General features: G+C 46.6%; 1 protein-coding gene across 4 annotated transcripts in view; it reads left to right on the top strand.

The window, feature by feature from the left end:
- The window catches only part of LOC135908569 (phospholipid scramblase 1-like), a 265493-nt gene extending 240878 nt beyond the window's left edge, over positions 1–24615 (top strand). For 2 of the 4 annotated variants that reach the window (XM_065440372.2, XM_065440371.1), the window contains 5 exons: positions 3406–3561; positions 4876–5202; positions 14816–15030; positions 19419–19748; positions 24416–24615. In XM_065440372.2, coding sequence (XP_065296444.1) covers positions 3498–3561; positions 4876–5202; positions 14816–15030; positions 19419–19748; positions 24416–24493 — 1014 coding nt within the window. In that variant the 5' untranslated portion in view covers positions 3406–3497 and the 3' untranslated portion in view covers positions 24494–24615. Of the gene's footprint in view, positions 1–3405; positions 3812–4875; positions 5203–14815; positions 15031–19418; positions 19749–24415 lie in introns of those variants that run through there. The other 2 variants (XM_065440374.1, XM_065440373.2) reach the window with 2 other exon arrangements.
- Positions 24616–27473: the final 2858 nt, after the last annotated feature.

Genomic DNA, 27473 nt, shown 5'->3' with positions numbered 1-27473 from the left:
GCTTTGTTTTAAGTATCATGAACTGAGTTTTGAGTGAGGTTAACATCATAGGATTTACCTGACACCATTCTACAACTTTCGCTTGTTCAATGTTCAGTTTAAAGAGTAAGGTGGTTAGAATTATCTGACATGTACATAGGGGTATCATCAGCATATAGTATGGCATTAAAAAGAATAAGAATGCCAGGTAATTCGTTAATGTAAATGCAAAACAATGAGGGTCTCCGCATTGCGCCCTCTGGTATGCCTTGAATAATGACTTTCGACTCGGACTAAGCGCCCCCCACACAGACTATTTGCTCAAGGTCATGCAAATAACTTTTTTAGAAAAATTGAACCTGGACCTGCTATATCTAAATATTCTAGTTTGGTAAATAAAATGGTATGACTAGCGTTGTCAAAAGCTTTAGTAAATCTAAAAAAAAACTGAGCCCACAAATTTACCGCGGGTAATAAATAGAACACCTTAGGGAACCGGTTCCTTCAATAAAACCTGCGCTGGTCGAACTGCCACGACGGAAAGCAAATTGGCAAGATTTTAACAATTTAAACTTTGTGAGTAGGTTCTTAATGTTTCAGAAATATTTTTCGACGTTTACTAATGGAGGACACAATACGGATTCAACGATGAATGACATGAGAGATTGATCCCTTTCTTTAAGAACACGAATTTTGAGGTCTTAAGCGAACTAGAAAAGGTACCGCATTTAAAGATGATTAAATATGCTGCTCAGTGTTTCCGCAGTAGAAGGGGAAACCCGCTTTAAGTGATAGGAAGAGACATTATATAGACCTGGGCAAGTGTTCTTTATATTTAATATGGCAGAGCAGACCTCATCGGCTGAAACTGGAAAAAGAATTTCTGATTGCGACGGTTACTTGAAGAGGAAGAGGCTGTCGAGCTATTACTGTACACTTCATAAAAATAATTACTACATGAGTAAGCTATACAACACGATTCAGTGTAAGTTGAATATTATTAAGCTTCATTAGCAATTGTTCTACTAGGCTGGGGTGTATCCAAATGTCGTTGAAAAGTTCTCATTTTTTTTAGGATTCTTATTAGCCTTGCAGAATTCTCACTCATACTAAAGTCCTTTTCATTTTTTCCGTAGGTTGTTTAACATGGTACTGTACTTTTTTGGAGCGATGTGCTAGACTTACATTTAGCGGCTGTTTTTTAGTCTTCCTCTAAAGATAATCTTTTTCGCGCATACTGGTTAAGACACCTTTTGTTACCCAAGGATTACGTGCAAATTCAAACATATTTTCATGTGACAGTTATGGTGCAAGCGTACACAGCTTTCAAGAAGAATGAGCAGAATATTTCAAGCGCCTTTTCGGGATCCCCTAAAGTACTAATGGATGAGCAGTTGGTACTTCTTATTGTATTAATTCTGTGTCTGTGTCTTACCAGTACTCACCTACGGGGCAGAAATATGGAGGCTTACGAAAAGGGTTCTACTCAAATTGAGGACGACGCAACGAGCTATGGAAAGAAGAATGATAGGTGTAACGTTAAGGGATAAGAAAAGAGCAGATTGCGTGAGGGAACAAACGCGAGATAATGACATCTTAGTTGAAATAAAGAAAAAGAAATGGGCATGGGCAGCACATGTAATGAGGAGGGAAGATAACCGATGGTCATTAAGGGCTACGGACTGGATCCCAAGGGAAAGGAAGCGTAGCAGGGGGCGGCAGAAAGTTAGATGGGCGGATGAGATTGAGAAGTTTGCAGGGGCGGCATGGCCACAATTAGTACATATTCCTGTGGAGTACATGACCGGGGTTGTTGGAGAAGTATGGGAGAGGCCTTTGCCCTGCAGTGGGCGTAACCAGGCTCATGATAATGATGATGATGATTGTATTAATAAAGTTGTCTCGGCCGAAGCTGGAACTTAAATACCTAGTGTCATAGTGAGGTTTTTATATGGCGAAGGTAATAAAAATGGGAAGGTGATGTGTGATAGGCATGTCAATGACATCTGCACCTTGAGGCGGTGCGATTTTGCTTAAGGCGTGTTCAAGATAATTATCATTTCCAGAAGCCGGAAATCGAGTGGAGTAGAGACTCGAACCTGAATCGCCATTTGATATAACTGAACTATTATTAGTATCCAATAAATTAATTTGGTATCACCAACTAAGAAAATATGTTTATATTCAGCCAAAATTTTGTGAATAATTGTGAAATGCTTGTGCATAAAATGAGGAATAGATGAAGATGGGGAGCGATAAATTCAACTAATCATTATACCGTTGCCATTACGAGAAGAAGACAGGTTAATTTCGATCGTAGCTGATTCACAGTTAGATGCGTTTATACGTAGGTCAAGCCAACGTTCGTACTTGATTTTCGATAATATACAAATAGCCGAACCGCCATGCCGATCCGAACTGCGGAGACAGTAGTTGGATTGAACCGACCGCAAACCACTTGCCTTGCGATCAGTAGAGCCAAGCCAAGTTTCGCAAATGCACAAAAATGAAAAGGAATGACCACGTGAATGAATCAAGAGAGTAATGCTATCGTGGTGTTTTTATAAACTTCGCGCACTGATGTGTACTAATGAGCAGTATAATCAACGAGCCACAATTTTCCTTCCGCCATGGAGAGCAATGCCATACAGAGGAGTTGTCAGGAACAGATTAGGAAAAGTACAAACATTCAGATGCATATATACGTCAAGATGCACAGATGTGACACGGCGCTTATCGTGATTGCCTTGCCGCCATGAGTCTTGCGCCCTTTGATATGGCAATTATCGGTCCAAATGCAAGGGCGTTTCCTTTCTTTAGGGCGAGTGCTTTGCTGAATAGACGTCCGTCTATGGTCAGTTGTTTATGGAGGTTGTAATGGGTGCACTGAACTGTTCCGAGTGTAACGTCTCTTCGTAAGCGAGGAGGCTGGTGACGCAGCGCAGGAACAGCTGGTTGCCCGAACGGCTCACGCCCGTGCTAAGTACTAGCGATCCAGCTGGCCCACTGGTTGCATAGCAGGCGTGGAAGAGACGATCTGGCTGGCCTTGTTATTGTGCTCTTCTTCTTCATTACAATTACCCCTGGTGCAAAACCGGAGCCATCCTGGCGACCTACGACGTGGAGACAAGCGGGTCATAGAATTTTTTTTCAGGCGGCGAACGGGAACAACATCCCGGCCATGGCGGCGCTTGTCGGATGTCGATGTAAGCGGCTCTATGACATAATTGACCGGAGAAGTGCGTTCGACGATGCGGTATGGTCCATCATAGTGCGAGAGAAGTTTTGTTGAAAGTGCAGGCGTGGTAGAAGGTACGGATGACAAGACAAGGGTGCCGAGAGCATTTAGCTCGTAAATGACCACTGGTAAGGGTAGGTATGGAGCTTCTCCACGTCTTCTCCTTGCGGCGCACTTTTACACTGCAGGCAGTCTGCGGCTGACTAGTCTGCAAAGAAGCTGCCGGAGGGGCTCACCCGCTCGCGGGCTCTCTTGGAAAGACAGAGCTGTCACACACACGATGGCACCAGGGCAGTCATCACGGCCAACATCGCCAGGAGCGGGACCGGCACACCCGGCAGCAGGTGGACGATCGCGGACCCGCACACCCGTAGTGTCGCCGCCGGCCGCCGGAGCGGCCACGCATCAAGCGACCGGAGTTCAAATGCCGGCGATCCCGGGCTGCCCCGCGGGCCTGGAATACCTCACGCAGATCGACCACCTTAAAGTCCGCCAGTCTGTAAATCTCCTCAATAGGAGATTTACAGACTTGAAATGAAAAGAGGACCGACAATGAAAAGAGTTGCGGAGAAGAGCTCAGACAGCAGCTTTTAGGTGCCGTTGGAACGTCCTTTACCGGATTCCTTTTTCATGAGGACAATCTTATATCGAACAAGCGAGGCGTTGCGCGAAAGACCGTGTCCGCGAACACTCAAATAAGGCGATAAAGACCGCCACTTGTCATTGCAATGCACAAAAATGAAAAGGAATGACCACGTGAATGAATCAAGAGAGTAATGCTATCGTGGTGTTTTTATAAACTTCGCGCACTGATGTGTACTAATGAGCAGTATAATCAACGAGCCACAATTTTCCTTCCGCCATGGAGAGCAATGCCATACAGAGGAGTTGTCAGGAACAGATTAGGAAAAGTACAAACATTCAGATGCATATATACGTCAAGATGCACAGATGTGACACGGCGCTTATCGTGATTGCCTTGCCGCCATGAGTCTTGCGCCCTTTGATATGGCAATTATCGGTCCAAATGCAAGGGCGTTTCCTTTCTTTAGGGCGAGTGCTTTGCTGAATAGACGTCCGTCTATGGTCAGTTGTTTATGGAGGTTGTAATGGGTGCACTGAACTGTTCCGAGTGTAACGTCTCTTCGTAAGCGAGGAGGCTGGTGACGCAGCGCAGGAACAGCTGGTTGCCCGAACGGCTCACGCCCGTGCTAAGTACTAGCGATCCAGCTGGCCCACTGGTTGCATAGCAGGCGTGGAAGAGACGATCTGGCTGGCCTTGTTATTGTGCTCTTCTTCTTCATTACAATTACCCCTGGTGCAAAACCGGAGCCATCCTGGCGACCTACGACGTGGAGACAAGCGGGTCATAGAATTTTTTTTCAGGCGGCGAACGGGAACAACATCCCGGCCATGGCGGCGCTTGTCGGATGTCGATGTAAGCGGCTCTATGACATAATTGACCGGAGAAGTGCGTTCGACGATGCGGTATGGTCCATCATAGTGCGAGAGAAGTTTTGTTGAAAGTGCAGGCGTGGTAGAAGGTACGGATGACAAGACAAGGGTGCCGAGAGCATTTAGCTCGTAAATGACCACTGGTAAGGGTAGGTATGGAGCTTCTCCACGTCTTCTCCTTGCGGCGCACTTTTACACTGCAGGCAGTCTGCGGCTGACTAGTCTGCAAAGAAGCTGCCGGAGGGGCTCACCCGCTCGCGGGCTCTCTTGGAAAGACAGAGCTGTCACACACACGATGGCACCAGGGCAGTCATCACGGCCAACATCGCCAGGAGCGGGACCGGCACACCCGGCAGCAGGTGGACGATCGCGGACCCGCACACCCGTAGTGTCGCCGCCGGCCGCCGGAGCGGCCACGCATCAAGCGACCGGAGTTCAAATGCCGGCGATCCCGGGCTGCCCCGCGGGCCTGGAATACCTCACGCAGATCGACCACCTTAAAGTCCGCCAGTCTGTAAATCTCCTCAATAGTACGTGTAGCTCTCCACTGTGGACGATTCGCGGGCCAGACATAGAGCTGACAAAAAAGGGCGCTAAATAACAGCACGTGAGGTAAGGACGGACAACCACCATGGCTAACCACGAAGTGGTCATTGTGTTAACAGCATATGTAGCTATACCACTTCGCAAGAAAAACACGGGAACACGGGAAGGGAGCATGCGTAGAAGGTAAACAAGAATGTAAACACTCCCATATGAACGATATTTCCTTCGGAAGGAGCGAAATCGCTAGGAAAGTTCACGCACACAAACTGACTCAACTGAATGTTGATGGCTTCAGAGATTATCCGGTGTGTGCTCGTCATTAGTTTGGCAGCATGACGCAATATTAAAGAAGAAAGGTGGTTCACAGGCACATTCAACGCATTGCAATGACAAGTGGCGGTCTTTATCGCCTTATTTGAGTGTTCGCGGACACGGTCTTTCGCGCAACGCCTCGCTTGTTCGATATAAGATTGTCCTCATGAAAAAGGAATCCGGTAAAGGACGTTCCAACGGCACCTAAAAGCTGCTGTCTGAGCTCTTCTCCGCAACTCTTTTCATTGTCGGTCCTAAGATTGGCATTTTGTGACGGTCAACCAAGATTGTTTGGGGAAGCGAACACCCTAACGCCTCAACTCTTGAATTATAACTGATTTAATCTGATCTCTCCAGTTCATATTCATGCCTTTGTTTTTTATTGACTCCTTCATTACTTGGAAACGCTTACCTATTGGTGGCCTTAGTGCCTTGCCTTCCAAATGTATTGCAACTTCTGAAATCAGCCTGGTTGGCGATCACAGCTGTGAATTTTTGAAGTTTTACTACGATGGGAGCATATACCTCGCGGTGGTTTCCTTGCTTCCGTTTGGTGCTGCGGTCGCTTTTCGAAAAGTACTTTAGCAAAACGGCAAAGTTGGTGAAATTGTATACCATGGCTTGGAGGACCTTTTAGCTTCACCTTTAAGAGTGGAAAGGGATAGCACTCACAGATACATGACTGCTTCTCACGCTTCCCGGCAAGGGCAACTAATGCAACCACAATGTTTATCGGGAAACGCTGTCGGCGAACACTGTGCACGAAGGCGAGCTTTCTGGTAGAGGTGCGACTTTTTGGCGTTGACAGATCCCGGAGAGATTGAACAGCCATGCCAGGAGAATGGAACAATTTTATTGTTTGGCACTTTTGATGTTAGGTCTTAGAAGTTTTGGCATAAAGGGCATACGTTGTCGGTGTTTTCTTCCAATACATTTCCTTGTGGAAGCCATTCTCCGTATTCCGGATAGTAACTTTATCTAGAGTGTAAGACAAGGTATGAGCAACTTTGGTGATACAACAGAATGGCAATATAACCAGCATATAGCGCATGTCATAAAGGAAGTAAACGTAAAAATGTTTCGGATGATTTTTCTCTAAGGACAACTGCAACTACGCCGACACCGAATTTCCAGAGAGGCGAGGCACTTAACGCAATCCAAAAGTGTTTTTTTCTTATTTTTGGCTGTGGCCGTACGCAAAAGCATGGTCTCCGACTATTCCTTCTTGCCTTCTTCAAACGCAAAAATGTTTCTCAGTCCTAAACTACCGAAAATACATTTATGTCAAGCGTTGGCACGGGTCCCGAATGCTACTGATCACTTCACCTACGTGTCTGCTAGGGGACAATCACATGACGGTGATTAGAAAGTTGGCAGTTCGGATGCAAAGAGAAATTGGTCGCGCGGTACATGCCAACTCTAAAGACCTTGCGCTAGTTTTGTGCACGAAGCCGGTAACCCGCTAATCCGTAGGTAGAAAAAACTCTAACAGTACTCCAGAACTTTAATACACATTTGGGAGGTGTACACGCTAACCAGTGAGATATCGCGCAATCTTCGCACTTGGGAACCTGTTACAGTTTGCGAGACTACTACTTTGGCAATGGTAGCAAACGCGCGTCTGTCTCACAGGGCACAAGAGGCAACGCTCATATCACAACGATGTTGTTTGCAGCATAGAGCACGTTTTGTTCTTGTGGAGATCACGGTGCACATGGTGAGAGCTTGCTCTTATCGCGCAAATCAAAGAACAGAAGCATTGGCTGAAATTTGCTGATTAGACTCGTTGCGCCCAAAGGGTTTCAGACACAAGATGAAATGCACGAGTGCAAACACCAGGTATCGCAAGCATATATTGTAGCGATGCAGCGGGCGCTTACTAGACATGAGGCAAAGGAAGACGGGCATCTGGGCTTGGCACGAGCTTGTTTCCATCCTTGTCTCTGGCGTCACTGATCTAGTAAATATAATGTAAATGCTTCCTTTGTGTGTGTCTGTCCAAACATATTTCGTTGGAAGTTTGCGATTCCTGCTATCTGCACGGAACTCCGCAACGGACGCTACATCGAGCGCGTTGCCATGCCTCCCGCAGCCGAGACGCCGTCAGCATCGGCTACGACTGGTTACATTCATGCAGTCGTGACGCTTTCCCACGCTCGCGACAAAGGTCTCTCTTCCGGCTTTCAGGTAGAAGAGTGGATAACGCTTTAACAACACGCTAGAACTAATAACCGATGGGATCCAAACATCATGCTCGCTAACGTCGTTTTTTACCTCAGTGGCACCCTCCGCGTGTGATACCGAGCACACGAAAACAAATGAACAAGCTTGGACATTTCCAAATTTAACTTCGCGAAATGTTAAGTCACCCATTTGGTCGCGCAGTCAATGCGAAAGAGGCCCCTGTGACGAGTGTTCAGAGCCCAACAGAGCCGTATTTCTCGCACATATCTTGAACTTATTGACTGGCCAAATATGTCATCGTCATGCCGCTTCTCTGCTGAATTTATTATCTTAACACTAGATTGCAAGCTAACCCAGACAGTCGATCAACACACCCGTGGCACCAACATCCTGGGTTTAGTATTAACTAGCACACTTGATCCGCCGGGTCTATTGCTTACATTCATGGCATCAGCGATGACAAAATTCTTCAATTAGACATTATTATTCCAAAAATTTTCTATCGGGCTCAGAGTAATAGTATTAGATATTACAATAGAGCCGGCTATAAAAATATTATGTCTGAATTGACTTTCTTTCTTAGTGAAGAGTTACTGCCTTGCTTAAGTTCAATATCTGTAAACGACAGCAGGGAACTTTTTAAGCAAGAATAACAGCTCTGGGAGAAAATTACGTGCCAAAAATCGTTATAGCAAACGACAGATTCAATCCTTGGTTTACTAAGCACCTTTGAACATTAAGAGATAAGAAGCTTCTGTATCGGGTGGCCAGAAGCAACAATCAAGCCTCATCTTGGACAGCATACAGATATTTTCTAAAATTTTACTGCAAAGAGCTACGCGAAGCCAAAGACAAATATTTATCACGTGATCTGCCGTCTCTTTTAATGAATAACCCCAGAAAAATCTAGCGAGTCATATCACCAGGCAACACTGTCCGCAATATTGTGCAACATGATGACGGCGAAAGCCCTCTGTCTGACGCTGATTGTGCAATAGCGTTTAGCAATTTTTTCACATCTGTTTTTACACAAGAAGACTGTTCCACTGTTCGCATAGTTCCCGACTTTGAATATCCTTTTATGGAACCAATGGATATTGCAGAAGATGGCATTTCGTCTTTAATAAGTAATCTGAAATTATCCACACCTTCTGGTATAGACAATATCAACTCAGAAAGACTAAAAAATTACCGCTGCAGTTTCAAGCCAAATTTTGTGTCATATTTTTAGGAAATCCTTCTCATCTGGCGAACTACCCCTGGACTGGCAAATTGCAGATGTTCTCCCTGTATTCAAAGGGGAGAACAAGTACTCTCCACGAAATTACCGTCCCATCTAATTAAGGTGCATCTGCTGTAAACTACTGGAACACATCATAGCATCGCATATCTACCGCCATTTAGAATCAAACGACTTTTTTATTCTAACCAGCATGGATTCAGAAAAGGCTTTTCTTGTGAAACTCAATTGCTAGAATTTACAACAGAATTACATTCCAGCATGAATAACAAGCAACAGACTGACTGTGTATTCTTAGATTTTTTGAAAGCATTTGATCGTGTCGCTCATTGTCGCCTCCTTTCAAAAATATCCGTGCTTCGACTGGATTCATTAACTTTATTTTGGCTCCGAAGCTTTCTCTACTTGCGGCAACAGGTCACTGTTGCTGATGTCCACTCATCGCCTATTTCTGATGTTACTCCTGGCGTACCGCAAGGCAGTGTCATTTGCCTTCTTCTTTTCTTAATTTTCGTTATTGATCTTCCACAAAACATATAATCGCACATAAGGCTTTTCGCAGACGATTGAATTTTATACCGTACGATAAAAACATCTGATGACCATTTAGTACTACGGAACGACGTTAACCTTGTCAGTTCCTGCTGCTGTACATGGCAGATGACCCTGATCTCAGACAAATGCAAAGTAATGTTCTTCATGCGAAAATACCCAAACTCTCGCTTTGCTTACGTCCTAAATAACACCGTCGTACCTACTACATTGTCCTACAAGTACCTTGGCATTGAACTTACAACTCATCCTTCCTGGAGTACTCCCTTAACAGCTATCTGCGCAGGAGCTTCAAAAACTCTGGGTTATCTTCGACTGAACTTACATAAATCCGTTGCTACCGTTCCTAAATTAGCATATCAGACTTTTGTTCGCCCACAGTTAGATTTTGTGTCATCAGTATGGTCACCACATCAAAATTATTTAGTTGATATGCCAGAATCAATTCCAAGCAGGGCATCGCGCTTCTTTACAAGCAACTACGACAGAACTTGCAGCGTAACTAAGATTAAAGCAGATACCTCGCTCCACCCAATTGAAACTCGTCCCACGATAAGTTTTCTTTGCCTTTTCCATAGATACGTCCATGGTAATCGACCTCATGTGTGGCCGCTTGAAGTACCAGCACGCGCGTCACGTCGCCTTAACAATAGCCACTGTTTCTAGCGGATATTAGGCCATAGACAGTCATCTAACGCATCAGCACTACCTCGTGCGATAACCGTATGGAACAGCCATTCTGATTACATTGCGTGTTTAACAAATCGTGATACATTTCGGGAAGAATTCCAAAGCTTCCCGTAGAAACATTGTATAAGGATATTATTGAACTGCTTTCCTTCCCTGTTTTTCACACTTGTATCTTTGTATTTTTTGTGTGTATGAGTATATTACTGGGTTTACGCTGTCTAAAGCTTAGCCTAGACAAACATTTTTTGAACTTTGCTTTACTTATCTTCGGAGTGCCTGTATTGATATATATATTGCTTGGTCTTGTTGAAACAATTACTTTGTGTCCCCCCTTCCCCAATGCCCTTAAATGGGCCTGTAAGGTATATTAAATAAACCTATAAGACGTCTGAGCTTTTTACCCCTAAGCTAACGACAAGACGTCTGGAACAAAGTGGCGCACATATTGAAGGGTATCGCAGACGACATCTCCAGCTTACAGGTTCCCGGCGAAGTTTCTACTATTGACACCATCGTCAAAGAATGTCGCCGCATCGAACAAGCTAAGAGCCGACATATCACGCCACACATCGTGTGCCTGCCAAATAACGCTGTCAGGTCGACTGGTGAGGAGCATCCCTTCAAACCAATCCCACGTGACCACGTAGCTCACGTCGTTCACCGCGAGCTTTAGGCCGCCTACAAGAATTTAAACACATGGGTATTATCTCCGCGTACTCATCGACCTACGTACCATGCATGCAGCCCTTCACTCACGGCTTTCCTCGTCGCCGACAATCTCTTACCCACCAAATCTCGCAACACGTCTCACGGGTGCATCTATGACGACAGGCCCATCTGCTTCCACTGCTGCCGCATTAGCCAGATCGCTCGTCAATGCTGCCACCACTTTCTAACCCCGTGTTCGACATATAACAGTGCCAATTTCTATAACTCTGCACATGATGCTCCCGATGCTTCCTGCCAGAATCATACTGCTTCTGTCGCCTCTCCTCCGAATGATTACTGTGGCCGATCAGCGTCATCCCGACGGGGTCAGTCTCCTTCGACCCAGCCATTTTGATTCTTTTTCGCCATCCATTTGTCCCCACATCCGCCCAGAAAACTAGCAAATGCAGCTTCAAAAAGTGAAGATGCAATGTCGATCTGGTCCTCCAATCCACTTCTTACTTTGTACATGAACCAGAACCTTCTTGAAGTTGATGTCGAAGGCACTGATGACACTGCGCTGATCTACAAAGGAGCCCACCTCTCCAACATGAGTCGTACAGGACACGTACGTACAGGCCACGTACGCATCACAAGCCACCACACTGCTGTCCGTTTTAGCATAATTTTCCATTGCCCGCACAACCTCATTCTCTGTCTTGCTTTCCTTTCTGCGTATTCAGCTTTCACTGACTGCTCCCGCTGCTCCCTGCGCCTAGAACTATTCTTTAGGATACGTGTGGTGCAACCCCCCTCCGCTTAAGCCCCACTAGCTTTGTTCGACGGCCACCCAAATAATTATCATACATCGAAGTGCCGACTTCTCCGTGTTTTGCTGATCTGTAGTATCTCGATGCTCATCTGCCAGGCATTCAAGTGAACTATGTGGTCACCGTATCTCACACAGTTCTGACTATCACGGCTAACGGCCTTTGCATTCCTGTCGTAAACTCTGGTCTAGAAAAGCAAATTTGACACCCGGAATTCGCTTTGGCCAGCTTGAGCCCTGAGATTACCATCACGTGGCGCCGTTCACAGCCCTCTTTTCGTCTGAGCCTGCCAGCTCCCTTAAGTCTGCCTCTTATACTGATGCCAAGATAGAGAAAATGCTTGCGATGGGCATTTTACTTGCACAAGGCGAGAACCTTTAGATGTTTTGTTTTCCTACAGGAAAGTCATCGTCTTTGACAATTGTCCCTTACGCCAGCAGCTTGCTGTCAAGCATCGTTGTGATACTGGCGATGCTGCTCAAAGTTACGGTATACCATATTTGAGTATCTGTCGGAATGCCAGTTAATCGAAACTGGATTAACCGAATGCTTGAAAAGAACATCACTGAATCCTATTAGACCCCATGTGCATCAACGCTAGTGTTGGTTCAGAACAACGATGGGACATGGCAATTCTGTGTGGATTACCGCCCTCTGAACAAAGCCATCAAGGAAGGAGTCTACGTACTGCCACAAATCAACGACGTCCTTGGCGGTGGCTACGGTGCCAGCTACTTCTCCTCTATGGCCCTTCAATCGGGATAGCGGCACATCGGCGTCGATGATATGGAAGGAGTAAATACCGCTATTATAACACATGATGCTCTTTTCCTGATCAATTTATGCTCTTTAAGATTAGGTAATGCGCCAGCCACATTCAGCTTATGACAGACTCCTTGCATCAGCGTTTGGACGACGCAATTGGGTTTTAACCCACAATATACACTCACGTTGAACGCCTCTCAGCCATACTTCACGTTTTTCTTGAGGCGAGGCTCACAGCTCCTCCGATCCTTATGAGCAACGTCGCGATGCCTCACTCACAGCGCTGACCCAATGTTTTGAATATGTGCCCGATGACACTTCCTTACGCCTCTAGGCTCTCCGGGATAGTACTGTGTACCGTGGTAATGTTCATCCCGTAGGTCCCAGTGTCTTCCTCTTCATCCCTAGGCGCCTCTGTACGACCGTTCTTAAGGAACGTTATGACGTGCCCACGGCTGCACATCTCAGAGTGCCTCGAACTTAGGACAGAGCACGTCACCGCTTTTTCTGACCCCGTCTTGCACTTTTCTGTGCGACGATATTTCGCAGCATGTGAGCCATGTCAACGCCACTCGAAGACATCCTGCTTCCCGCCACACTGTAAAAAAATCCAGGTTTATATGAGCGTTCGTTTGCTGCGTTTTTACACGCCTAGTCTAAACATGATATTTTTCCACGCTTGCCAATAACGCCTGGGTCACGCTTAGTAGGCGTGACAAGGACTCCTGTTCCCGCGGTTATTAGGGCGTGACGAATTTCCATGCTGAGGAGGCTGCCCGAGGGGCAAAGGGGATGGGGTGATGAGCATGCCGCAGGCTCCCTCGCCCCTTCTCTGTATGGGTTGAAGCTACGAACACACACCGGCCTATGTCGGTTTGGGCACTTCGGCTGCTTCTATGAAGGGAGCTTTCCGCACGAAGCTCTTCGCAGTCATCTTTAACTTCTGCTTCGCCATCGCAGACTGTGGCGAACTAAGACGCTATCACAGTGGCAGCATGCCGGCGAAGTAGAAACTGAGTGTGCTGCTGTGAGATTGCGCAAGACGCTTCCGCCGGCGACACAGAAATTATCCCCTAAGAAGGGGCTCCGCTAAGCCCTGGCACATTTCAACAACGCCAAGGAATCTAAACGTAAACAATCCACTTGGTATGCCCTTGCACAAAACGATGAATGCCCTCTCAACCGTGCTTGTAGCGCCCGCGTTAAAACATTGAACGCATTCGTACAAGAATTTCCAGCTATACAAATTGACTATATAGTAACGTGAATTCGGTTGTGGCTGACAAAAGGTGGCAATGCTAACATCCGGACACAGCGGCAATCAAAACGCTTCCGTAACAAACTCTAGACTGCCACCGAACCGAAAGTTGGGTAAGTTAATTAGGGATCGTAATGTGGCATGCACCTGGTTTGTCACCCGTGGCCTTCTTTATTATCAGTATGTCTTTTCGCACAGCCCACAGCTCGAGTGCACATTGTCACGCCGAATACCCCTGGACAACTTTCTGTGGCAACGAAGGGAAAGCTACGACAGCTGACCTTCTGCAGATGTTTTAATGCGTGAAGTAGTCAGGCCGCTACCATACAAGAACCAAATGCTACGTGAGAGGATTTCGCGTTTGCCAACACGCACCGAAGGAAAAGCCTCAAAATAGGCAAACTTCAATACTAAGTCATGTCTTTTGTCTTAATTAGGCTTTGCAAATGAGTGGCTTTTGTGTTCTTTTCACCAGGTTCAACTAACGTGGATGAAAATGTGGGGCTGTTTGCTCAAGTGCTCTCACTCGTTCGCTCTTCTCCTCCGTAGCCTTCTTTTCATGGCAACAGGAAGTTCTGAACAAAGGTCCGTTGTCAAAACTGACTTCCTAATTTAACTCGAACCAGAGTTCAGCAAAAAAAAAAATAACTATCAGCAGGATGATAGCAGCCAGCACACTCCTCGATGCATGAAAATTTAATCTCCGAAATCGGAAGCGTCGGCTATTCATATACAGCTATTCATATCCACACAACAGCGCAATCAGTTGTGCTCGAACAAGTTTTAGAATACGCCAATATTTGTGTCGCGCAAGTAATCTGATCGCAGAAGGAAGGTGCAGCTAGAACACAGGCAAGAGAGATAACCGGCGAAACTTCCTATATATAAGGGAGCGCCTCCCGCTGAGGAATAAATATAAAATTTCCTTTAAGGAGATAGACCCGGTTACCAGGAACATAGGTACGTGTACGTCTCTTCCTTCTCCTGCTTTCAGTCTTTTCCTTCTCACCTTGAATTATTAGATGATTACACTAATGACCTTTTGGAGAGAGATGCATGGACGAATGTTCGCAGAGTCGCAGACTACACACTTGCGATCATATGTTCAACTCGCGCAGTGTTCTTGCCGAACGTGCTGCCGAGCGAGTACTTGGTGACGAACGCCATGGACCAGTTTGTCTTCAAGGTCACCGAGGACGACAACCTCTTGTGCACGGGCCTGGGCCCCAGGCGGGCCTTCCAGATGGGGCTGCACGACTCCCGCGATGCCGAAGTGTTGCGGCTTGACCGGCCACTTCGATGTGATTCGTGTCTCTGTTTTTGCTGCCTCCAGGCACGTATATATCGCCAACGTAGCGTAAGGCTATAGTTCGGTTGTAGAAAGTGTGCATACTCCGTTCAGAAACGCGGAAACTTTTGGGCCTTTCCGTCGTGTCCCCACGATGCTCTCTAGAGCTATCTGCGCGTCGCAACAAGAGCAACGATATGGATGTAATTATCCGAGACCACGGCTAAAGAATTGCACTAACTGAAGCGCTTGCGGTAGATCTATCGTGATACATTCCAGAGGGCAGCGAGGCATGATGGTCGACAGGGGGTCGACAGAGGAGGCGGAGTAATGCTCCAAACGGCCACGTCACGAAATGAGTAAAGAACAGCGTTGGCACTCTTAGCTCACAGCTCTCATACATGGTGGGCATGTGCGAGAGGCAAAAGACAATGCAAGAAGGAAAGAAAACTACTACCTGACTCCGCAGCCCTTGCGGGTCAGGTAGTAGGTAGTAGTAGTAGTAGTAGTAGTAGTAGTAGTAGTAGTAGTAGTAGTAGTAGTAGTAGTAGTAGTAGTAGTAGTAGTAGTAGGGTATGGTACGGTAAGTTTACGTAATTTCCGGGCCGTGCAACAGCAAACCTCGCTAGCTTTATGGCCTACTCATAGGAAGCTTTCGAAGACAGAAGCCGACTTCTCAAAGTGTTGTTCCCAAAACTTTGCAAAACCGGTGTTTCTTGACCTTTTTTTACCTTTGTATCGGGGCTACCTGTCAGACCGCATATGTTTTGTCATTTCCAACGGAGCGTCCTCAAGCATGCCCATAGTTACCAGCACTGTGTAACAGGGCTCTGGGGACCGCTTTTCTACCGTCTCTGTAAATGATTTATCCACACTCGTAAAGAACCCACTTCCGTTATGCGTATGATAAACATATATGTATTTTCTAAGTTCGCAGCCTTTGTGAGTGAATTTTACTTGGAAAAGAGGCATCCGCAGTTGCGATGAGTGCGTGTAAAACAAACTAGTGCAAAATGGCCGAAAGGCTTAAGTGATGTCACATACAGGCAATACAGATGAGTTGCATAATGTTTAAAAACAGCGCTAAAAACCTGCGCCGGACAAGTGAATCGAGAATGGGATTGGTTGATTGATTGAAAGCATCTTTATTTGCAGGATATTCGTAGAACTCGTGGGTGGGCCGCCTAGTCCGGTAGCCCACTGGTTACTGCTGCACCGCTGGCCCTCCCCAGTCAGCCAGTGCTGACGGTCAGGATCATCGCTGGGCAGAATAGCCTCCCAATGCTCTTTTGAGGGATTTCGAATGGGGTCAACTATGGGATTAAATTGGCAAGCCCACACCACGTGGTAGTGGTTAGCTACCTCTCCACAGTGTGGGCATCGCGGGGTGTATAGTGTAGGGTACCACTGGTGTAACTTAGCTGGCGTTGGGTATGTATTAGTTTGTAGTCTCCTAAGAGTGTTCTCTTCCAACTTATTGAGGGATTTATGTGGTGCTGGGTACTCCTTCCTGGCTGTTCTGTATGGTGCGAGATTGTCAGCATAAACTGCTAAAGCAGTTAGGTCGCAGCACCCTTCACGGTCATCAGGGGGAGACACCCGGTATAGAAGAGCTCGGACATGCCTGTGAGCGGCTTTGTCTCCTCTTGGTACTTACAGGTGACCGGGAAAGCGGATGACAGAGGTTTGGCTGGGTGGATGCGTAGTCAGCAATGACAACCTTCACCTGTGAATTAATCCATTATTGAAGTTGCGACAGGCGTTCTGGGAGTCAGTGAGCACATCAGCGATGAGATTAGATGCTATAGCTAATGCAATAGCTGCTTCCTCTGCGTGAGTGGGGTTGGATGTTTTCATCGAGGCGCAATCCTGACGGCGTTGAGACCACAATAGTCATCACTCCATTCTTTGGCCCTGCGGTGTCCACATAGAGGGTGTTAGGTTGCTCATCCCATTTCTTCTGCAGGGCTTCCCCTCTTGCTTTTCTCCTTTCGATGTTGTATGCGGGATGTATGTTCCGCGGAAAGGGTACACATTGATGCGTCTCCTCACATCACGTGGTACGTCTTCCCTTTGGTCTATGGTATAGGGCAGATTGCTATGGATCGTTTCGAGCAGATCTGTACCTGGTTTTGTGAGTGCGAGCCTATTGAGTTGTGAGAGGCATTGTGCTTACCACATCTCTTTGAGGGTATTATGTACTCCTAGAGCCATGAGCTTTGCCGTTGGCATGGAGTTTGGCAGCCCCAGTGCCGTCTTGTAGGCCTTCCCGATCAGTTTCTCCAACTTTTCGGTTTCCGACTTGGAGAGGTTAGAGAATGCCGTCCCGTACATTATCCGAGAAATCACGAAAGCCTGCACTAAGCGGATGGCGTCCCTTTCCTTCATGCCATGGTGCTTATTTCTGATACGATGCATCATCCGGAGGATTTGCTCAGTAGATGTTGTAAGCTAACAAGAAATTGGCATACTTCACAGATGTTTGCATATTTTGTAAGCAGCACTCAAATCAATTTCATGACCTATTTCTAAAAAATGGACTTGTTGTTAGGTAGAAGGGAGGGAGCGGGGGAGGTATTGTCATCCGGCAGCAACTGCGCATTTCGCTACTGTCCATAAGAGGAATTGACGCTCGCGGCTCAATATGGCACCCCATATATGAAGAACAACGGGAACGCAGCGCGGAAGGGAGGGGCTTCGACTCCGCCAACAAGTGCGTAGATTGCGAGGCCACGGTCGGTCGCATGCGCCGTAGCTTGAAGTGGGCGTGCAGACGGCTCGTACCTTTGTGCGCGCTGTTCTATCGCCGTTCTTGCTTCGAAGCGATGTGACGAAGGTCATTTCGCTCGCTGCTGCTGCCGCAGTTGCTCGCAGCATCGTTCTGACAGCGAGTCTCCGCGCTCATCAACTGCAATGCGTTCACGTTTGTTTGTGAGCGCTGAACACTGTGCTTGTTATTTGTATTAGTAAACGAAAGTTTCCAAGTTTATACGGCCGTTAAAACTGCCATCTTTACTTCGTGGAGCTGCGTGCGAATTTCCTATCGCAATTGACGATTGACCTTTCTCGCGAACCTGCGAATTGTTTGGAAATTGCAATTGTATAGAATGTGCTGTTTTATTCCTGTTTGTTCGTAACATAGGAATCCGTATTATCATATTTAAGCGCTTTAGGGATTTTTAGAAATCACTCTTTAAAGATAACATCAATAGCCTTTCAGCTAGGTTATTCCGAAGCGGTCATAATTTACACGTGAAATGAAAACGCATAGTCAACGAATTCAAAAAATTGGCAGTTGTCGTGGCAATTTCAATTTACGAATTGTATCCAGATAGCTGGCCCGACATATCAGCTTGGAATGAATTTATAGAATGACACCAATTTGCAGATGTGTGTAATTACTATACCGCAAGGAAGCACGGCTGTTCCACTTACATATTTAACACAACGGAGTTTTGTGCACTGAACACAGCCTTAAGTGGTACGCTCATGTATTTCGTCACACACGAATCATATATTGAAACTAGTGTCCCCCTGGATATTCATTCAAAGTGGTATGATACGTCTTGCAAAGTCAGCGGCTGCAAATAGTAAATTCCAATGAGCCGTAATATAATTAAAATGTGAATAAGTGAGCCTTCCTGAAATAATTTAATAGTTGTTTTCATTTCTCGTACATGTTCCCCTATTCGAATAATCCAGTTCAAAGACCATAATTAACCCGCCGTGGTTGCTCAGTGGCTGTGGTGTTGGGATACTGAGCATGAGGTCACGGCATCGAATCCCGGCCACGGCGGCCGCATTTCAATCAGGGCGAAATGCGAAAACACCCGTGTGCTTAGATTTAGGCGCGCGTTAAAGAACCCCAGGTGGTAGAAATTTCCAGAGTTCTCCACTACGGCGTGCCTCATAATCAGAAAGTGGTTTTCGCACGTAAAACCCCCTTATTAAAAAAGGCCATAATTATGCTAACTTCTCAAAATTTTAAAACTTGAAAACCATAACCCCGTGTATGTCTGTATACATACGCCTCTACCTTGAAACCCGTTTTTCTCGGACACGTAAATAAAATTGATTATCATCGAGATTATCATCGTTATTCCTATTACTATACCAAGTAGATAGGTAAGAAAGTATCATAGGAGCCCACTGAAGGTTTCAGCAGACCTAGCAAAATATCTGTAGATATTGCTTGTCTGTAATAAAGGATAGTATTAGTATTATAGGACCTAGCAGAATTCTCGTTTAAAATTTAATGTGTTTGGCGTATAATGCCCAGAGTTTCCCACGTTTTGCTTATCATTTCCTTTTGTTCTTACCTATTTGTTTAGCTTTATTTTGGAAATATGCGTGCGCGGGCTCTTGCACATTAGGGTTGCTCTAAGGCATACTAAATAAATTATTACTATTATCATTCGCTTTCTTGTCTACAGAAAATGGACGTGCGGGATCAATCAGGTGCAACGATCGGCTCCCTCAGGATGCAGTGCACCCTGCTGTTTCCGAATTTCACAGTGCTGGACAGCCACAACAACGCTGTCCTGCTGATTAGGGGGCCCTGCTGCACACGAGCCATCTGTTGTGATACCGTGAAGTTCGATATCGTAACCATGGACGGAGTCACGAAGATTGGCGCGATAACGAAGCTCTGGAGCGGATCGTGCAAGGAAGCCTGCAGCATAGGCGACAGCTTCGCGGTCACCTTCCCCCTCGATTTGGACGTCAAGATGAAGGCGGTGCTGCTCGGTGCCGTCTTTCTGCTTGTGAGTGGTTGGTTGATTCATTCTCCGATGTTGAGGCGTTGGAGCGCTAACAATTTAGACGACCTGGTGATTATTGCTTGCACTGAAAGCTTATAGTGCACCACCGTTCTTGCATTTAACCTCGGTAAATACGCGACCACCGCGGCGGTGGAGTTGGACCGGCGATCCCGTGCACAGCAGTGGATCGCCACAGGCAGGGAGTGGCCGCGGTGGGTAACTGCTAGTGCACGGGAGCAAGCTCACACACACTCGAACCAGATCATCAGATCTTGACAGTGGGCGAAAAAACAAATCCTAACAACACTGCTCGCGGAAGGCTATCCTTCAAGGAGCAGCATTGTCCGTAGCTCACTTTTCTGGGAACAATGAGTTTCGGGATGTTTGGAGAGAGTACAACACAGCACGCGTCGGCTGGTCAGCGTTTCAGCACAGTGCCGAGCACTCGACGCCCTGAGCCCGGTGTCAGGACTGCGTTTGGCCGTAGTATGGGCGAAATCTTGCGAAAGTTCTTGTTATCTCCAAAAGTGAACGACCGAGAATGCCGCCCCTGGAATCTTACATGTATTACCAGTGTCACTATGGCAATCAAACTCGCAATCATTTGCGAGTTCCCACTGAGTGTCTTTCCGCAAGGAACATTACTAGAGGTTGCTCTCTATTGCCTGTTCATCGCCCACTAGGTTGATATACATACAGCATCTTTTTAGTGCATTAAGGTTAAGAGCGCCATCGTGTAAAAATGTATGCGTGCTAAGTACGGGAAACCGGTCATGGAGTAGAAGCAAAATATATATTGTGACAAGGCGTGAGGCGTTTATTCAGAAGGCTCGGCGCGAAAGCATTGGACGGGACGAGACCGTCAGGCCGAACATTTGACGTGCGGGCAACTAGTGTGCATCGAGCTACCATCCTTGTAGGCGTTCCCTCGCACCTTTTCCCTCTCACCTGCAGCATATGGAACATGACGGTGACATGGACGGAGAAAACTGGCTTGCAGTGTCCGCATAATTGCCATCGCAACAAATCAGAAAGAAAAGTAAAGGTAGTATCGTTTGCAAGTGGCAGACCTGTCTCGTTTACTTAGATGACGTCGTCGTCTTCGCCGGAAACTTCGACGATCACCTCAGGTGGCTTGCGACAGTACTACAGGCCATCAAGCCATCAGGGCTTACTCTGAAGCCGGAAAAATTCCGCTTCGCTTACGATGAGCTTCTGTTCCTAGGCCACGTAATCAGCAAATCTGGTGTCCGTCTAGACCCGCAAAAAACAGCTGCCATCGCACAGTTCCCGCAACCCATCGACAAGAAGGCAGTGCGTAGATTCCTTGGCATGTGTGCCTACTACAGTCGCTTTGTCAAGGACTTTTCACGCATCGCTGAGCCGTTCACACGTCTAACTAAATGAGATGTTGAGTTCAAGTGAGAAACGCCGCAGGCCGACGCGTTTGAAGAACTTAAACGACGCATGCAGTCACCGCCTGTACTTGCGCACTTCGACGAGCACGCCGATACAGAAATCCATACTGACGCCAGTAGCCTAGGCCTCGGTGCCATTCTAGTCCAGAGGAGAAACGGAGTCGAACAGGTGATAGCTTACGCTAGCCGGTCGCTGTCAAAAGCGGAATGCAACTATTCTGCGACCGAAAAGGAATGTCTCGCCATCGTTTGGGCTACAGCTAAATTTCGCCCTTATCTTTACGCCAGGCCATTCAAAATCGTCAGCGACCATCACGCGTTGTGTTGGCTAGCGCATATAAAGGATCCATCAGGACGACTTGCGTGGTGGAGCCTCAGACTACAAGAATGCGACATCACTGTAACCTACAAGTCCGGACGAAAACACTCCGATGCCGATTGCCTATCACGCGCCCCCATTGACCCACCGCCGCAAGATGTCGAGAATGAGGACGCCTTCCTTGGAATGATAAATGCGGAAGACTTCGCTGAACAGCAACGGGCAGACCCGGAGCTAAAAGGCCTCGTCGAATATTTGGAAGGGCATACCGACATTGTCCCCAGGGCATTTAAGCGCGGATTATCTTCCTTCACGCTTCAAAGCAATCTGCTCGTGAAGAAGAACTTCTTATCAGTCCGCGCCAACTGCCTTCTTGTTCCGTCGGCGCTGCGTCCAGAAGTACTGCGCGCCCTACATGACGATCCGACCGCCGGGCACCTCGGCTTCTCCCGGACGCTATCGAGGATACAAGAAAGGTATTACTGGCCGCGCCTAACCGCCGACGTTCCCCATTACGTCAAGACATGCCGAGACTGTCAACGACGCAAGACACCACCCACAAGGCAAGCCGGATTACTAAAGCTGATCAAGCCTCCTTGCCGACCTTTTCAGCAGATCGGGATGGACTTGTTGGGACCGTTTCCGACATCAATGTCCGGAAATAAGTGGATCATCGTGGCGGCGGACTACCTCACCCACTTCACTGAAACTAAAGCCCTGCCGAAAGGCAGCGCAGCTGAAGTGGCAAAATGTTTCGTCGAAAGCGTTGTGCTGCGACATGGCGCCCCAGAAGTCCTCATCACCGACAGAGGCACGGCCTTCACAGCGGAGCTCACCCAAACTATGCTGTAGTACAGTCAGACAAGGCACAGGAGGACAACTGCCTACCACCCGCAGACAAATGGTCTCACGGAGCGCCTGAACAAGACCCTCGCCGACATGCTAGCGATGTACGTCGACGTCGAGCATAAGAGGTGGGACGCGGTCCTGCCGTACGTAACCTTTGCTTACAACACGGCTGTGCAAGAAACAACACAGATCACGCCGTTTAAGCTGGTTTACGGCAGGAACCCGACGACGATGCTCCACGCCATGCTGCCGCACGTCACCAACGAAGAGAATCTTGACGTCGCTACCTATCTCCAGCGAGCCGAAGAAGCCCGACAGCTCGCCCGCCTACGGATCAAGAACCAGCAGTGTACCGACAGCCAACACTAAAACCTCCGACGACGCTTCGTCGTGTACCAGCCCGGCGACCGTGTTTGGGTATGGACCCCGATATGCTGACGAGGACTCAGTGACAAACTACTGCGACGTTATTTCGGACTCTACAAGATCTTCCGACGTGTTGGCGCACTGGACTATGAGGTCGTGCCAGACGGCATTTCACATTCACAGCAGCGCCGCGCACGATCTGAATTGGTCCACGTGGTGCGCCTTAAACCCTTTCACGGACGCTGACGAACTTCCTTATTTTGTTGTTTCCGTTGCTACGAGTGCTTTTCATTATTACTTTCGTTTGTTTGCAGCATCGGGTCGATGCTTTTTTAGAGGGGGGTAATGGCACGTGTACTTATCTTCATCGGGCGACCACGTTTCGCCGCCTCTCAAATGTGATCGCACTGCGCGGGACGCGCCTGCATGTATCCGAAGTTTCTGAAAAGTTATCGGTGCTTGTATTCGCTGTCTGTTGTCACCGAACCTTATGTTATCTGATTTCATCGCGTGATGCGAATGGTGTAGAACTTTGTGGAAGGGACGCATGTCCCAACGATTAGTCTGGAACATTCGACAACTGCTGTATAAAAGCCAACGCGCTTGACCCGCCGATCAGATTTTTGGCGATCGCTGACTGTGTTCGCCGCTCTCGTTGTGCTTTAAGTGTAGCCTGTTTTGTGGGCACAGGTTCGCCCAATACAAGCTAGTTTTGCCTTTCACAGTATTGCTACTGTGTTCTTTGACGTCACGACCACGTGACTATATATATATATATATATATATATATATATATATATATATATATATATATATATATATATATATATATCCCTGGATAACCTACCACAGCTGAGGAAATAATGCCATGGCTATGCCGCAATGCCGGTCGCGTTTGGTCTCTCGCTCGGTCAGTCGGCACAGTGGTACATCCGTGAAAAGTGGTAGCATAGCGAACGACCGAGCGAGCTGCAAAATCTCCTATATTGTTATTATGTGCTTGTCCAACGCGACTACCTCGTACGTGATGACGTCACAATACTTATACACCTCATCGGAAGCGACACTGAAACAGGTTACGAAGGAATATTCTTGTTTGTGTACTTCTTTAAGCGAGTTGGATGTTGCATTTTGTAGGCATCCGAGACGTGATGTGAGCAGTTAGACGGTACTACTTTCTAATGCCTGTTTAACTTGAAATCTGTTTTACGCAGCAAAACCACAATTTGATAATCAAACACGTTGTAGTGAAGGATCTCCAAAAGCTGCGGACTCTGATATTTTTTTTTTCATTTCTCCCCCATAGAAAAGCGACCGCCACGGTCGGCATTGATCCCGCTACCTCGTGCTTAAATACTGCTAAGAAGCACAACACAGTACTGGCTAGGCCACACGGCTGGTTGGTAATCCTCGTGTTACACGGGTAAATTTTGATCGCGACCGAGCCCGACTAGAATCGCTTTTTTTCATCACGATTGGCTTCTCCCAGGCTGAGGAAAAATTTCATTCATAACGGGATTGGTTGGTATAAGAAGAAGGGATCCCATCGAGATAGAAAAACTTCAGTCGAAACGGGCTTGATTGCTATAAGAAGCGCTGTGTGTGACAACTTGTGTAAGTCGGTACCTGATCTGTTTTTCTGATATAACGCAAAAGTCGTCGACCACTTAGGTTAGAATAAACCTACTAACTGGACGTGGTTTTGTGACTCTGCGCAGGACGCCATATACTACGAGGGCGGAGACTGTGCCACGTGCCGGAGTTGTGTCGGTCAGCTAATCTGCAAAACTTATTAATGTTGACAACAGATTAGACATACGCACAAGATTCCAACTTACAACACACTTGACTGCTGTAATAAAATACCATCATAAATCAATAAATACCATGCTGTAATAAAATACCATCAAATTCATAATGCAATGTGCCTAACGACTCAATACAAATAACATTTCAAGTTCGAACGATGTTCTGAAAGTATACAAATATTTTTTGTGTAAAAATAAACGTTATCCAATGTGTACAGCATTATAAACCAACACCAAGCGTGCAAAGTCAATCGCACATCCAATTTGGGTGCGTAAATACAAAATAAAATGAAAAAGAAAGTGCGGTAACCCTGAGCATGACAAGCAAGCTGTTTCCTTCAGTGCGCTTGTGCGCACTCTTTCTGTCACCCCTTCCCTCTCCCCTTATCTTTTCTTTATATTCGCGAGCGTGAATAATCCCGGCGTTCTTTGGCTGGCACGACTGTCTCGTTCCATACGGGAGGGCCGTTGCCTCCACCCGTCAACCATCCTAACACAAAGGAAATTTGAAACAGGGACATGGATGCACTCAAGTATATATGAATGAAGGCAAAAAACACAAAAATAAATATAGTTCATGAAATGATATGCGTATTCTCAAAACAAATTATGTTATTCATAGGAAGCCATTGCTCATTTAATCAGCTCATTTAAATTTCAAAGAATATGTCTTGCCTTTTTAACCATTCTTTTATTTCCTTTATAAAGGTACGTAAAGAAGAATTTCAGAGCAGAGATTTACTGTATCTGTTCATTCTTTTTGTGGTCTGATGGACAAATGAGTCCGTCACGTAATTTCTCCTTGTGTTTCGTGTGTGGTATGTGGTGTGCCTGAAGAATTCTGAATGGTTACGTTCAAGACATTTTGCACTTGGGCTTCTCTTCCCAATTTCTAGAAGTTGCTTAAATTCTATCCTGTCTGCAGGTAACTTATCCCGTTTTTGTAAGAATGGTGTAGTTGTTAGTTGGAAAAAAAGCGATAATAAAATGGGTAAATACTGTGACGTAGCAGTCGTCACTACGTTTATTCCGACTCGAAGATACGGCGAAGCGATCATGCCCACAGCACGGATCACACTCGAGAGCCAGCCCCACAAGCGATGATGAAGAAGAACCCCATATGAGCCCCACATGATGATGATCATGTACAGATAACAAAGAATAGCTTATATCTCGCTACACTAATGTCCCCTCGCGCGAGAGCGGCCATGCTGGCCGCAATTCAAAGGGGCGGCGAACGCCTCGTGAAAGGCTTCATACGGGACACGTGGACAACCTCAGCAGCGCGGCAGCGGCGGTCACTTGGAACAATAACTGGTACCACGCGATAGTTAACAGGGGAAGTCTGCTCCAAGACTTTGTAGGGGCCGATGAACCGAAGTTGAAACTTGTCACACAAGCCAGGAGTACGAACTGGTGTCCGGAGTAGCACTTCGTCGCCAGGGCGGAAGCACACGACGCGATGAGAGGCGTCGTAATGCTGCTTGCGGTCCTGTTGCTGTGCTTCGGTGTTGATGCGAGCGAGCTGGCGACAACGCAGAATGCGGGACACATATTCTTCACAGGAGGATGGACATTGATTGACAGTTGGCGCGAAGAAAGAGGCGTCAAGACAGGAACTGGGCGAACGACCATAGACAAGGTAGAATGGCGAGTAACCGCTCGTGCGTTGAACGGCGGTATTATACGCAAAAGTCACGAATGGCAAAATTGCGTCCCAGTTTCTGTGATCCGGTTCGATGTACATGGCTAGCATGTCTGACAGCGTGCGATGAAATCGCTCTGTGAGGCCGTTAGTTTGCGGATGGTAACTGGAGGTAGTCTTGTGGGTGGTTCCGGAGGCTCTGAGTACTTCGTCTACTAGTTGCGAGAGGAATGCTTTTCCACGGTCGCTCAGGAGGACGCGAGGAGCACCGTGGCGCAGTATCAAGGATTGAAGTATGAATGCAGCAACTTCAGAGGCTGAGGCAGAGCTCACACAAGTTGTTTCGGCGTAGCGTGTCAAGTGATCAACGGCTGTCACAATCCATCGTTTACCGGTGGGAGTCACAGGAAGAGGACCATACAGGTCAATGCCAACGATTTCAAATGGTTGCGACGGACAAGGAACCGGTTGCAGTTGTCCGCTTGGAGCTGATGTAGGGAGCTTTCGACGCTGACATAGGGCGCAGGAAGCGACATACCTCGCTACAATACCTTTTTGTGAGCCTGTTAATGTGGTCTATTATGTTGTGGTGGTTGTACCCCATAAAAATACATTGAAGCAAAATTTCGAATGAATACATGCATTATACAGTTTTTCCAGCCATAGAGAGATGAGGGGTGCAATTCTGTAGGTTACGTCGACATTCTTTTAATTCACTGCACATGAAATTTGCATGTGTATTCCACGATAATTCTTCGCTAGAATGTGTTCCCGAAAATTTTGTTTGTTCTTTCACATGTCTGATAAGTGAATTGTTAAATTTTACTTGTATTCTGCGCGAATTCTAAATATAAGTTGTTTTATTTGCGTTCAGGTGGCGTTTGTTCGGCATCAACCAATCAGATAACGCATATGTAGACTCATTTACACACTCCTGCAATTCTGTAGTGTTATCGGCTCTAAAGAACCAATTTATATCACCTGTACACATTTCAATATTTCGGGAACCTGCCAAATTTAATATCATTCACGTAAATTAGAAATAATACCGCACTTAAGTTTGAACCTAGTGGGACATCTTACTGTAGCATAAGCATGTCAGATGCAGTAGCAACCAGCTGAAATGTTTTACTGGATACATAATGTTTGATCAAATCATTAGCAAACGCTTGTACTGCGTGCGTTTCCAATTTTTCACTCGGAATAAAGTGGTCAATGAAATAAAATGCATTTCTCAGATCGAAAAAAATACCAGCCTAACCGTTCATTTTTATCTGCAATATTTGTGACCATTTGACTTTTAATATCCAACAAAGCTTGCTC

The sequence above is a fragment of the Dermacentor albipictus genome, chromosome 9 (assembly GCF_038994185.2).
Source record: "Dermacentor albipictus isolate Rhodes 1998 colony chromosome 9, USDA_Dalb.pri_finalv2, whole genome shotgun sequence".
In the NCBI taxonomy this organism is placed as follows: Eukaryota; Metazoa; Arthropoda; class Arachnida; order Ixodida; family Ixodidae; genus Dermacentor; species Dermacentor albipictus.
This window is presented reverse-complemented; position numbering and strand designations above follow the sequence as displayed.